Source organism: Hippopotamus amphibius, chromosome 15 (assembly GCF_030028045.1).
Source record: "Hippopotamus amphibius kiboko isolate mHipAmp2 chromosome 15, mHipAmp2.hap2, whole genome shotgun sequence".
In the NCBI taxonomy this organism is placed as follows: Eukaryota; Metazoa; Chordata; class Mammalia; order Artiodactyla; family Hippopotamidae; genus Hippopotamus; species Hippopotamus amphibius.
The window spans coordinates 61,889,968-61,903,810 of NC_080200.1; the positions used below are offsets into that span (position 1 = coordinate 61,889,968).

The 13,843-nt window shown below is 44.7% G+C and overlaps 1 protein-coding gene across 3 annotated transcripts in view; it reads left to right on the forward strand.

The window, feature by feature from the left end:
- The first annotated feature begins 690 nt into the window (after nucleotides 1-690).
- The window catches only part of CMBL (carboxymethylenebutenolidase homolog), a 34,927-nt gene continuing 21,774 nt past the window's right edge, over nucleotides 691-13,843 (forward strand). Inside the window, exons 1-2 of one of the 3 annotated variants that reach the window (XM_057710187.1) lie at nucleotides 691-928; nucleotides 12,342-12,575. In XM_057710187.1, the coding sequence (XP_057566170.1) occupies nucleotides 12,361-12,575 (215 nt within the window). In that variant the 5' untranslated portion in view covers nucleotides 691-928; nucleotides 12,342-12,360. Of the gene's footprint in view, nucleotides 1,031-12,341; nucleotides 12,576-13,843 lie in introns of all 3 variants that reach the window. The other 2 variants (XM_057710186.1, XM_057710184.1) reach the window with 2 other exon arrangements.

Below are 13,843 nucleotides of genomic sequence, written 5' to 3' on the forward strand. Positions count from 1 at the left end.
TCCTGTTACTTTTCCCTCTGTCACTTATTTTCCTGATCAACCTTTCTCCCTGTTTTCTTTCTTAGCCTTCCTCTGTAGCAAACTGAATTGGTTAACACAATCTTAGTCTGGTGACCAGACAAAATATGAAGTGGAGGAAGGAGTGAGGTCAAGTATGAATATGTAGTCATTTACTTTTTTTTTTTAAAGAGAGATTTTCATCATTTTTTAAATAAATTTATTTATTTATTATTTTATTGTCTGTGTTGGGTCTTTTTTTGCTGTGTGCGGGCTTTCTTCTTAGTTGGGGTGAGTGGGGGCTACTCTTCCTTGCGGTGCGTGGGCTTCAGTAGTTGCAGCACGTGGGCTCAATAGTTGTGGCTCACGGGCTCTAAAGCGCAGGCTTAATAGTTGTGGCACAGGGGCTTAGTTGCTCCGCGGCATGTGGGATCTTCCTGGAGCAGGGATTGAACCCGTGCCCCCTGCATTGGCAGGCAGATTCTCAACCACTACGCGACCTAGGAAGTCCCATTTACTTTTTAAAACAGCCTAATTTTGATTTACAGTAAAGAAGTTGCAGCTCTCAGGAGTCAGGCGCACATGTAAATTTCACAGGCGGGCTAGCTTCGTCCTGCTAGCCTCCCGCCTTCCTCCCTCCTCCCTCCCCTCCCTCCTCCCTCCCCTCCCTCTCCCTCTCCCTCCCGACCTCCCCTCCCTTCCCCTCCCTCTGGCTCCAGCCTTCCCGGAGGCTGGGAATCCAGGACTGCAACTGGCCGCCCGGGCTCCCGCCGCCCTCCGTCACCGCGTCCACTTCCGTCCCGGAAGGAGGCGCCTCCCCCTCGGCTTGCCCCTGACCGTCTCCGCTGGGTCCTGTGGGGCTGCAGAGCTGCCCGCTCCTGTCCGGCCTCCTCCGCGCGTAAGGACAGCGTCCTTCAGGCAGTTGGACGAGGTACGTGCGCTTCGCGTGCCCAGGAATGCGCTGCAGGTCCTCTCTGCTCTAACTTGCGCGTGCGTTTGCTTCAGGCAAAGAAGGTCTTTGCCATGTGCACAGGTAATGAAACTTTCAAAGTCCATTTCCAACACCTGCTTTTATCAAAGCAGTACATTGTCACTGCAGAAAAGCAACCCTGCCATCCTACTTTGGCATATTTTCCTGTGTTGCTTAGCCATACATTTTGAAAAGTTAGTTGAAATCGTACTGTATATAAACTTGTATTGCTTTTTTTCCATTTAACAGTATGTTGCGATCCTTTCTTACATGCTATTAAATACTCTTTATAACTGTTTTCCTACAGTTGAACGTTTTAGTTGTATAGTTCTTACTACTAACATGAGGGGGGAGGGGGATGAGCATGTCTGTGTCCAGGTCATTCTCCACGCTTTGCAGCATTTATTAAGGATGGATGTTAAGAGAGGAGGGGCTGGTCTAGCAGTGAGCCGTCCTGGATGCTGGGTCTTTGCTGCCAGGAGAGACTGTACAGTTCCCACTCGGCCATGTGGGTCAGGAGGCGATGTGGTGGCCTCTCCCAGGCCTTGCTGACACTGGGCACTGTGATTTAGGGCTACTTGCTGATGGAAATGCCACCTGTTGTTTTCAAAGCCCATTTAAAGTAAGGTGGTCAGAAGTGAGCCCTGTGCGTATCTGGGGGAATGCCACCCAGGCCTCGCAACAGTCCAAGAAAAGGCCAAAGGCAGCCAGCCACATGATTGGCAAGTTCACAGGCCAGTCTAGCTGCATCCCATCTAGTTTTCTAATTAATGCTGTCAAGACTGTGTACCCTTTGGAAAACACAACCATGATTACTGAAAAATAAAAATAATTGGAGGAGTTTCTGTTGGTAGAACCCTCTAAGGATAGGGAGGGCTCTGCCTTCTGTGCTGCAAGATTGAAGATCAATTGCCATGTGAGTTACAGTGTTTACCCAGTGAAGGAAAACTCCCAGCTTTCCCCTGCAGCCACCTGCGTGGTCCTGTATTATTTCTCAGTGTTGTTTTCAATGCCCTTGCAAGAGTTTCCATTTCTAAATCTCTGAGGCTGCCAGCACTTTCCTCCTAAGACTTCTTTGCTTGTTACATTCCCATGGATGCCAGTCCCCTTCGCTGGTCAGAATCTGCTTCTCTGTTTCTTTTGGAGATCTTCATTGCTTTGGGAAGTGTGACTTCTGAGTTATTTAAATCCTTGGGGGTTTGAAAGCAGGAAACCACACTAGCTCAACCTTACTTACCAACCATTTCTCACCTTCTGCCTTCCAGTGAGAAAAGGGGAATGTTCAGTTACACAATTAAAAGATAATTTTCAGAAAAAAGCAAAATCATGACTCTGATACAGATACAAAAACGAGCATGTGTTAAAGATGCTATTTTATTTATTAAAGAGGGAACCAGGCAGATGTTATAACTGGTTCAAAAAAAGAAGTCAAAAGCACAAATTTGTTTGGAGTAAAAGAATGCCTCTGAAAGGTACATCTTAAGAAAGGCGGCAGGGCATAGCAGCCCCTTGGAATTTGCAGATCAGACATGCACCAGTGATCCTCATGGGTCTTGACTTCTAATTTGGTGGAGGCATTTGCTGTGTGAAGGAGGACTGGAGGGTGTTAAAGGAAAAAATATTCATTCATGACACTTGTTAAAAAACGGTGAGGCAGACCTTGTTCGGGACTGTGTGATAGGTGTAGGGACCACTCCAGGGGGATTTTGCAGTAGGAGAGAAACATTGAGCTCAATTCCGAATATAAGGAAAAGTGGGAACTTCTAGCCAAGGAGCAGAGTGGCTGGAAAGAAGGGGATTCCAGCTAAGTTGACCTAACAGGATTCTTGCAGAAGACAAGCCTGAGTGATCAGACATCACCTGGGGGATGGTGGTGGATGAGGAAGCAAATCAGGTGAGAGGGTGGGGGTTCTGCTAAACTGACTTAGCAGGATTCTTACTCAAACTGGACGAAGCCCCAAAGTCAGGGCCTGGTTGAGAAGAGAGTTCAGAGGATCCTGACTAGAGTTCGGTCAAGGAGAGAATCTTTGTCAAGAGACCAGAAAAGTCAGTGTGTGGGGCACGGGTCTCGCAGTCACTCACAGGTGTGTGGGATCTTGCACGGATGTTGTGGGGGAATCATGTGCTTTAGTGCTGCATTCTGGGTGGCATTGCCAAAGAATGTGCCCATCAGGGTCTCCGCTGCTGGAGCACGTCCTGGCCATCCCAGGTGTCATGAAGAGGACCCTGACTTCTGGAGGCGTCACCGGTGGAGACCACAGAGCTGAGTGGCTGAAACACGGTACCAAGTCCACCTGCCATGTTACAGAAAAGCTCTTCTTGGTACAATTTATGAGGACCCCACCATACATGTCAGATCCACAGTCCCATTCCCTTTTAGGAAGAAACCTTATCACTCACCATGACTTTATATAACATCATAGAAGAAACTCTGTGTTTCAGTGGAAAAGTACCCATTGACTCTAGCACACCCTTCCGGGCTATCTGATTCTGGCCCCTTTCCCTGTACCTGAGCTGTTTCGAGGCTCTGTGAAAGTTGGGGTAACGGATGGCTTCCTAAATTCTGTCCTGCCTGGTGGAGAATTAATTGGCTTCCTCCCCTGCTGTGGAAAAACCGGATTTGTTTCCATTTACAATGTATCTCAATAGCCCTCTGCTCCCTATAAAGTTGTGCTCTTTTGTTTTTTCCTTAGAACCAGGTGTAACATCTGCCTTATTTCCTCCTATCATATAAGATACGATCCTTAATGTGAATTCATTTTGGTAACTGTGCAGGAATCATAGTTTTACTTTTTTTCTGAAAATTATGTTTTAACAAATGTGTCATGTGGGAGGGAAAAGAGCCGGAATCCTGAAATACAGGTACAGAAAGTTTATGTATATTACAGTCAGTCGAGGGTTGAGGGTATGTTTTCCAAGACTCTTGCCCACAGAGAGACCGTCTGCCCTGCCCACTGTGGCCTTGGCCCAGGATGCATGGCTGGGCTCGGCTGCTGTGCCACGTGAAGGGTCTGGCAGGAGTCCAGCCTTCATGTGTGGCACATCCCAGCACCCCCCTCCCCCGGCCACCACCCCTTTCTGCGGGAGAAAAACCTTTTGGGATCAGTTCAGAGAGTGGATAGCCGTTGAATGTAAAGTAAAAAGATTCTGATTCAAGGCTGCTTATTTTCTGTGGTCTCGCATCTGCATAGGACAGCCCAGGTAAGAAATCAGCCTGAGGAATCGGTTCTCAGTGACTGTTGTGCAGTGGGACGTAAAGTTTACTGCTATTGATGCTGGATTGTTCTGACATCTCTTACTAATAATAGTTCTATAATGTAGTTTATGGACACAAAGCCAAATTTTTTCTTTGATCAGGTGACTAGCTCTTAATTTCTCTTTCCTTAAAATTTAGTTATTTCAAGTTATAAACATTTAGAATATTCTGGAAAGTACAGGATATAGTATAACAGCCACCTATAGTCACGTGACCCAGATTTATTACAAAAAAAGATATTAACATTTTCTCCTCCATATTTCAAATCAAAACTTTTTAAGGAAATAAAATGTAACAAGTACAATTAAAGCCGGCAATCTCCATCCCTTCCCCCTGCCAGTAACCACTCTCTAATGTTGGTGTGTTTTATTCCCATGCATTATACTTTTACTATTGTATATTTGTTGATAAAATATGTATTATTTGGGGCTTTTAGTATTTACTGGGCATCAAAAAGCCATTGTCTCTTTATATAGCATTATGTTTTTGAGATTTATTGTATTGATAAATATGTATGGAGTTTGTTCATTGAACTGCTATGCCATGTTCTTTTTAGGAATGTAGTAGTTTCCTAGGGCTGCTGTACCAAATACTACAGACTGGGTGACTTAAGACAATAGAAATTCATTCTCTCGCTGTCTGGAGGCTGGAAATCCAAAATGACAATGTTGGCAGGGCCATGCTCTTCCGGAAAGCTGTGGAGGAGAGCTTTTCCTTGTCTCTTTCCTGGCTTCTGGCGGTTGCTGCCATCTTGGCGTTCCTTGGTTTGTAGATGCATCACTCCGACCTCTACCTGTGTCTTCCGTGGCTGTCTCTCCTGTGTGCTGTGTCTGTATCCAAATTTCTCTCTCTTCTCAGGACACCAGTCATTATTTAATTAGCACCTACTTTCATCCAGGATGGCCTCATCTTAACCTGATTACCTCTGCAAAGACCCTGTTTCCAAATAAGGCCCCATTCACAGGTTCTGTGGGTGAGGAATTGAATGGTATGTTTTGGGGGATACAATTCAACCCACGACAACAAATAAATGGCAACATATTCCATTCTCCTCCTGATGGTCGTTAGGTTGCTTGCAGTTGTTGCCACATCTTGGTGGCAAGAACAGCCTTCCATACCCTCCGCATGTGCGCGCACACCTGTGCGTGGGTGTGACTTTCGGGAATACACTGGTGGGGGGATTTCTGGGTTGCAGGGTGTGTTCATCATTGCTTTTGATGAACTGCTTCCCGGAGTGTATGTCAGTTTACACTCTCTTCCATTCCCTTACTTGGGCACCATCTCTTGGTGTTAATAGACTTATTGCTAATCCGCAAGAGATAAAATGGTATCTTGTTTTTCTTAATGTAATTTCCTTAAATACCAGTGAGGTTGAATATCTTTTCATATGTTTATGGGCCATTCAGATATATCCTTTTGTGAATTGTGTGTTCTTATCTTTGGAGCATTTTCTATTGGGTTGTCTTTTTCTTGTTAATTGCTAAGAATCTTCATGTATTTTTTCTGGATACTACAGCCTCTGCTTTAAAAATAATATCTTCTTTTAGTCTGTATCTTGTTTTCTCATTTTTTATGGAGACTTTTATCTTACAGGGTTTAAAATTTTAATAAAAGTGTGAAAGCTTTTTGTTGTGGGAAATCTCAAGCATCTGTGAATGTGAGAGACTAGTATAATGGACACTCCTGACCACCCAATTCCAGCGCCATCAGTACTTGTATACTCTCTCCCCCACCTCCACAGCCAACTGGGAAAGTCCCAGGACGTACATCAGCATGTAGCTGTAAAAGATAAGGACTTATCAAACACCAATCACTGTTGTAACATTATTTATCTTTCCCTGCCCCCCCCATTAAAATGATTCTCAATATCATGAAATTTCCCCAGTTTCCTTACAAGTATTTTTTACAGCTGGCTACTGCTGCAGACTGAATTGTGTACCCACCCCCCCCAAATTACATGGTCACTAACACCCCCACCCCCTACCTACCCCATGTGATGGTATTAGGAGGTTGGGCCTTTGGGAGGCCATTAGGTTTAGATGAGGTCCTAGGGGTGGGGCCCCCATAATGGGATTAGTGCCTTTAAAAGAGGCTGGAGAGCTGGAGAGCTTGTTTCCCTCTCTCTCTCTCTCTTTCTCTCTCTCATGTGAGGAGACCGAGAGAAGGTGCCTGTCTGCAGGAACCACTGTCTAATGTCTGATGAGGAAGAGAGCCCTCATCAGAACCTGATCATGCTGACACCCTGATCTTAGGCTCCCAGCCTCCAGAACTATGAGAACTGCATTTCTGTTGTTTAAGACCCGATGCCCCCACACCCCAAGTCTATGGTATTTTGTTAGGCAGTCCAAGCAGACTAATATGTATTTAATGAAATGAAATTTATTTATTCTTTCCTTTATGGTTCATGGTTTTGGGGTCTAATGCTAGAAACGCTGCTTTACTCCAAGGTTCAACATAAAGGTACTCTCTTTTGTTTTCTTCTAAACAGTTTAGTTTTGCTTTTCCCACTTATGTTTTTAACCATGGGACAGGACACTGTGTGTGGTAGGCAGTGACTCACAGTGATTTGTTTTCTCACCTGGGTTGCTTGGTGTCCATCCCACCTCCCGAGGAGCCGCAGAGCCCTCCTGCCCCTGTCGTGACCTGGCAGAGCCCCGTCTGTTCTGCTGGCCTCTCCCTGCCTGCACCCTGCAGCTGGACCTGGCTGTGGGTCATTGCCTCTCCACTTCCCTTCTTCCCTCCAACCTCTTCCTTCCTCTACCCTGATCCGATGACTCTGCTTCTTAGTTATCTGAGCAAACAGATGCAAACGGGAGCATCCACAACCTCCCGCCTGGCATCACCCACCCACCTATGTCTGTGGCCATACCCTCTGCCTTCCCTCCTGGGGCCTCTGCTCTGCTGACCCCACCCTCTCTCTCCAGAGACCGTTGGTTCCCTCTGTGTGGTACCATTCTCATACACATGCCAGTATGCTGACATTTCTTCCATTAAAAAAAAAAAAAAAGACCTGTTTCCATATCTTGCCTCCATCTTTTGCTCATTCTCTTTTTAAGACTGGTGACAGTCTAGAGAGCGTTTTCTGTATTTCCTGTCTCCCCATCTCTCTCCTCTCTCAGCCCGCAGCAGTCCCACCCATCCTGTTCCTCCAAACATGTTTGGGGCGCCCTCAGCCTGACTTCCACTGTGCAGAGCCCTGTGGGCAACCCTGTCTGCACCCTGAGGGTCTTTGTGCAGAATGTTGCATGGTCTACACTCTCCCTTTCTTTCCTTTTTATTAAAATTAATTATTTCTGGTACATACACTTTTTTTCCTTTTCTTTTTTTAATTATAGCTGATTTATAATGTTGTGTTAGCTTCAGGTGTACAGCAAAGTGATTCCGTTATGCTTACACTCTCCTGTTCTTGAAGCCCTTCCTTGGCTTGGCTCCTGGACACCACACCTGGGGTTTCCACCCCTCTCACTGGCTGGTCCTTCTCAGATGCATTCACTGGTGCCTTCTTACCTCCCCGAATGAAGTCCTAAGTGCTGAAGGACCCCAGGGCTCCATCTTCTGCATTCTCTTCTTTATTGTTATTGCCTGAGTGATGGCATTCACTCTCAAGGTTGTAGATACTGTGTTCAGCTGATTCTCATTATTCACAGAAGTTATATTCAGTAAAGTTGCTGTGAACACTGAACTAGCTGCTGCTGGACCATTGTTCCTCAGGGAATTGCGGTCGGTTCCTGCGAGCCTCTGGTCATGTTTCCATCAACTCATCAGTACTTAACCTTGTTTTATTTGTGTTTCTGTATGAAGAAACACAGTGTATATTTATTTTATATTGTTGATTCATTAACGTTGAACTCATGGCCAACAGCAGTGTGACTCACGCCTGAACAAAGCTTGTCTAACACATGTATTTTCTCTGTAAGGCACATCACAGCCTTCTTGCACTTAGAGCACTAGATGACACTTCAGCACTGCCCATGAAATCACCAATAAAAGCATAAAATTACAAAAGGTGTGGCACTAAATAAATAGACCACAAGAAGGACACTTGTTTACAGCATGGGAGCTGAAACAGGAGGACAGAGCACAGCCTTGTTCGACCTTGGCTGGGAACATGCGTCTCAGTGACTCAGATTTTTGTGGCTCTACACAGACCTGCAGATGATGCAAAAGCACCGCAAGTATTGATTTTGGAGTTCCAAATAAATTTAGCAAGTAGGCAAATTCATGAATACAGAATCTGCAAACAATGAGGTTCGACTGTGTATGCTGGTCACTGTCAAATGCCTGTCTTCAGCTTGGACCCCTGCCCTGAACTTGTGTGTTATCCAGCTGTCCGCTCAGCGTGTCTCACAGACATTTCAAACTTCTTATGCCCCAGACTGAAGTCCTGGTCTCCTCAAACTCGCTCTTTTCGTCAGTCTCCCCTTTTCACTTAGACATTCTATCCTTTTCCAGTTGCTCAAGCAAAAGACCTAGTCACCACTGACTTCTTTTTGTTAAATACCCTATGCATGGCATCTGTTAGCAAAACCAATTGGCTGCACCTGAAAAATCTATCCAGCCCCTGACCTTTCTCACTCTTTTCACCATTACCATTCTCGTGGCACGAATTTGGCTTTTTGGTGGGGGGGGGGGGGGTTCGCCGCCTTCCTAGGGGTTGAGAATCTGCCTGCCAGTGCAGGGAACACGGGTTCGATCCAGGAAGATCCCACATGCTGCGGAGCAACTAAGCCCGTGTGCCACAACTATTGAACCTGTGCTTTAGAACCTGTGAGCCACAACTATTGAGCCCATGTGCTGCGACTACTGAAGCTCACGCGCCTAGAGCCTGTGCTCCGCAACAAGAGAAGCCACGGCAATGAGGAGCCTGCGCACCACAACGAAGAGTAGCCCCCACTCACCGCAACTAAAAGAAAGCCCATGTGCAGCAACGAAGACCCAACATAGCCAATAAAATAAATAAATTAAAAAAAAAAGTTACTCTTTAAAAAAAAAAGGAATTTGGCTTTTTTTGGTGTGAGATAGAAGCCGTTGGAGGATTCTGGGAAAAGCAATATTCCCTACCACTCTCTCTCCCTGATCTTTCTGTTCCAACTACACTGTTCCTTGCTGTTCTTCAAAAACTGAAAATGAACACTTGTGATCACCTAGATTCAACAAATGTTTGCAATTTGCCATAACTGCTTTATGTTTCTGTATGTATGTCTGTGCATGTGTGTTTTGTGAATGATTTGAGGGTAAATTGCAGATATCGATACTTCATCCCCTACTTGAGCACATGTTTAAAAATAAGAATATTCTCTTATATAACTACTCTTATCACACCATAGAAAATTAATATTAATTTGTAATATCAACTGTTATCCATATTCACTTCCTCAGTTGTTCTCCAAATGTCTCCTATAGCGGTTCTTTTTTTTTTTCCTTCCTATAGCGGTTCGTAATTTGGAACCAGGATGTTGTCAGGCTTCACATGGTACATTTGGTTTTATTTCTCTTTAATCTCTTTTAATCTTGAGCTATCTCATCTTTTTTCTTTTTTCTTTTTTTCCTTTACATTGATTTTTGAAGTTAGGAATGCTTTCCTCTCTTTTATTCTGCATATTTGTCAGTTTTTTTTTTTGTTTCCAAATTTATTAGCATAAAGTTGTTCATACTAACTTTTTTGTGATTTTTAAAGGGAAAAATCTGGGCTTACCTCACCGTTTTCATTCCACATGTTGTTATGCTGTTTTTGTTGTTGTTAGTTGTATTTTTCATTCTTTCCTTTTTATTGATCAGGTTTGCTGGAGATATACCCATTTTATAACTCTTCAAAAATCAGATTTTTAATCTTTTTCTGTTTTCTCCGTTGTGTATTTTCACGTCATTATTTTCTCCTTTTGGGTTTATTCTAATTTCTCCCCTCACTTCTTGAGTTGAATGCTTAGCTTATTTCTGTTCTTTCCTTCTGTCTAATGTGTGCAATTGAAGAGAGTCAGAAAATGCCATCCTCAAATATGGCACTTTGGCATATTTTGAACTGAAGGCAACTGGGAAACAGCAGATGCAAAAAAGAGTTTTTTGCTCTCCCCCTTTCTGCCTTTCTGCCTGAAATTAGGGCATAAGCCCCCCTTACCACCAGAGATGGAAAGCTGTCACTGAGACAAAATTGCATAAACAAACTCTGCTCAAAGACCCTTATTGTCCATCACTTCCCCATATATTTCCCAGTCACGTCTCCACAATTTATCACCCTTTGTTAAAATGATATATAAGCTATGCATCTAACTGCTTCTTGGATTTTCACTTCTTTTCTGCAAAGCCCCTGTGTACTTAAAACTAAAAATATTAATAACATGTATGCTGCTTCTCCTGTTAATCAGATTTCTGTCCATTAAATTCACAAGCCCTCAGGGGCTGAACCTAAAGGGGTAGGGGAAAAGTGTTTTCCTCTGACACAATCTAGAGTATTAATATTTCTCTAAGTACCAGGGTACTGTTTCAACTTTTTGCTACATAGTGTTTTCATTATAATTTGGTTCTCAGCCTTTTGAATGTTTATTATCATTTCTTCACTGTGTTGTGTGTTAATATGTGGGCAGTTCTGGTAGTTGTTCACATCTGCTTGAAAAGGTTTTATATTCTCTAACTGCTAATGAAGAGATCTCTGTCTTCAGGTCCAGCCTTCCTAGTTTTTCCTTTCCAAGGGAACCTCTTTGAATTAAAAAAAAAAAAAAGTAATTAGAGAATTTGTCTCAAATAATGAATTTAATCCATTTATTTATGTTTGGATCTGTTTCAGCCATGTTATTTCTTGCTTTATGTTTGATACGTTCACATGTTCTTTTCTGTTTGTTTGGTCAAGTGTACTTGGGTCTCTTCCTCATTTCTACTCCCACTCCCACCATCAGGTCTCCTGATGAGTGTTTATTTGGAGCTCTTCCTCCCGTGACACTCTTTGTAGTGAGTCTCTCTTCAGTGGGAAGCATTTCTCAGCCTGGACTGTGAAAGGCTTGCTATGAGGTAGATTTGCATTAGCTTCTGCCAGGCACCCAGGGATTTCACTGCCCGGGGTCCACTGTTAGGTCATTTTCTCAGCCTAGGTATTCTTCCTTCAAGAGGGTGGTGCAGGGCTTCCTAGGTGGCTCAGTGGTTGAGAATCCGCCTGCCAATGCAGGGGACATGGGTTCGATCCCTGCTCCAGGAAGATCCCACATGCTGCGGAGCAACGAAGCCCGTGCGCCACAACTACTGAGCCCATGTGCTGCAACTACTGAAGCCCACACGCCTAGAGCCCGTGCTCTGCAACAAGAGAAGCCACCGCAATGAGGAGCCCGTGCACCGCAACAAAGAGTAGCCCCCACTCACCGCAACTAAAAAGAAAGCCCGTGCACAGCAACAAAGACCCAATACAGCCGATAAAATAAATAAATTAAAAAAAAAAAAGGGTGGTGCAAATTTGGGGAATTGGTTTTTGTTGTTGTTGTTTTTTAAAGATTTTACGCATTTATTTTCCACTTTTATTTAATTAATTGATTTATTTTATTTTTTTTTGGTTTCTTTTTTCCTTTCCTGGGTTTCCTTTCCATATTCTTAGACCTGGTTGGCACAGTTTTTCTTTTTGTTTTTTTCTTTTATTTGTTCTTTATCTTCTCCAACAAAGATGAACGGTTGAGGGCTCAGACCTTGTGTGGAGAGGTCTCAATTACAAATCCCTGTCTCACGGGGTCCCAGGACCTCACTGGACACAGACTCCTAAGCACCAGTTATGTGAGGGCCTGTCTCTGGGTCCGGCCCTGCCCCTGGCTCCCTCACAACGATCCTGCCATCCTGACCCTGGCCTCCACTTTCCTCTCTCCTCCGAGCTTGGGGGTTGCTCCCCTTTTCCTTTGAGCTCCACTGTTTTAATTTCCATTTGTTGGTTACATTCATTCCGGTATTTCTAGTGTCTGTAATGGAAATGGGTTCTTATTAGCCTTAATCTTATTACCCAATATCAGAAGTTATCATTGATTTCGTGCATGAATACACTATGAGTACAGTTAAAATTAATTTTTTTCCTGTACTCTTGATTTTAGTTTACCACCTCTGGCTTTGCACCACTCAGAGTGTAATGCATGTCTCTCTCTCTCTCTGTAGCCCGACTTAAACATCTCCAATGGCTAACGAAGCTCATCCTTGTCCGTGTGACATTGGCCATAGAATAGAGTATGGAGGGCTGGGGCACGAGGTTCAAGTCCAGCACATCAAGGCTTATCTCACCAGATCCCCCGTTGATGCGGGCAAAGCTGTGATTGTCATCCAAGATATATACGGCTGGCAATTGCCCAATACCAGATACATGGCTGACATGATTGCAGGAAATGGATACACGTACGTATACATTTTTTTTTTTGCTTAAATTCATGTAAATTTCTGTATTTCGTTCCCTTCAAAGGAAACAAAACCAAAAAACCCTGACTGTGTTCTGAAGTACATTATCTATTTTCTTATCTCATTGGGGTGCAGGTAAGTGAGGAACATCATATGACAGCCAGTGTCCAGTGGAAGCCCACTGCTCCCAACCCAATCCCTGGGCTTCAGGTCCTCCTGGGATGGCTGGCCCTGTAGACTTGTTGGACATGGACAGTTATGTCCCGATGCGGGGCCCTGCCCAGGCCCTGGTACAGGACACCTGGGGCAGAACTTGCTGGCTCTGAAATGGACCTGAAACATCTCTGCCTGGGGTCAGCTTTCATACACAGGGCGCCCATGGTTCTCCTGGTCTAAACACACACTGTCATGGCCTGATCTGAATGAGACTGCCCCCCAGAACTGGCAGAGGGAGACCTCACTCATCTCCCAAAGACTATCTCTTTGTCATATTGTGTGACCATGGCCACCTTTGGTGAATGCTGTCACCTGTTTGCTCCTCACTGCCCTGGTGTTGGTAGCGGCTTCAGTAAAGCGTGGAGGAGACAGAGGAGGTACCGTTCCTTTCTTTCTTTTTTTTTTTTTTTTTACCGTTCCTTTCAGTCCAGCTTCACTAAGTGTAACACTCAGCAAGCCCCGAGTGTGGTGCACCCTGATTCCCTTTGTTTTCTCCAAAAGAGGAGCTGGAAACCAAAGGGTGCACCTACCTCATTTCCTACAAAAAGAAACCCATTTAAAGGAAGTATACCACTGCCACGTGATGCAATTTCCTGTTGACCAGAAAGAGGATGTCACTTGAATTTTCCTTTTCATGCCCTCACATTTCTTCTGGAAGATGAGGCAACTTAACTTTCCAGGGGCAATGCCAGTAATAAAAACCAGAGCCAACCCCGATTGCCTTCTAGCTTGGCCAGATCCTACGCCGGGGCACTCCAGACCCTGCCTGGGGCGTTCCTGGGGTAACTGCCCTTCATCCTCCCCACAGCCCCAACAAGGTGGGGGCTGTCCGTGCTCCCATTTTGCTGGTTAGAAAACCGGGGCATGAAGGCAGGGGTCTCGGTGGCCCCAGATCACCCACTGCAACCAGGAGATTGGATGGGACGGTGGCGTCTGTTGTCTTGGGTGGGTTTGTTAGCTGGAGACAGAACATAAGAAATGAGTAAAGCTGCCTGTGACTTACAAAGCCCTTTCACACCTATGTAACTATTTTGCCTTCAGAATAATCCTCT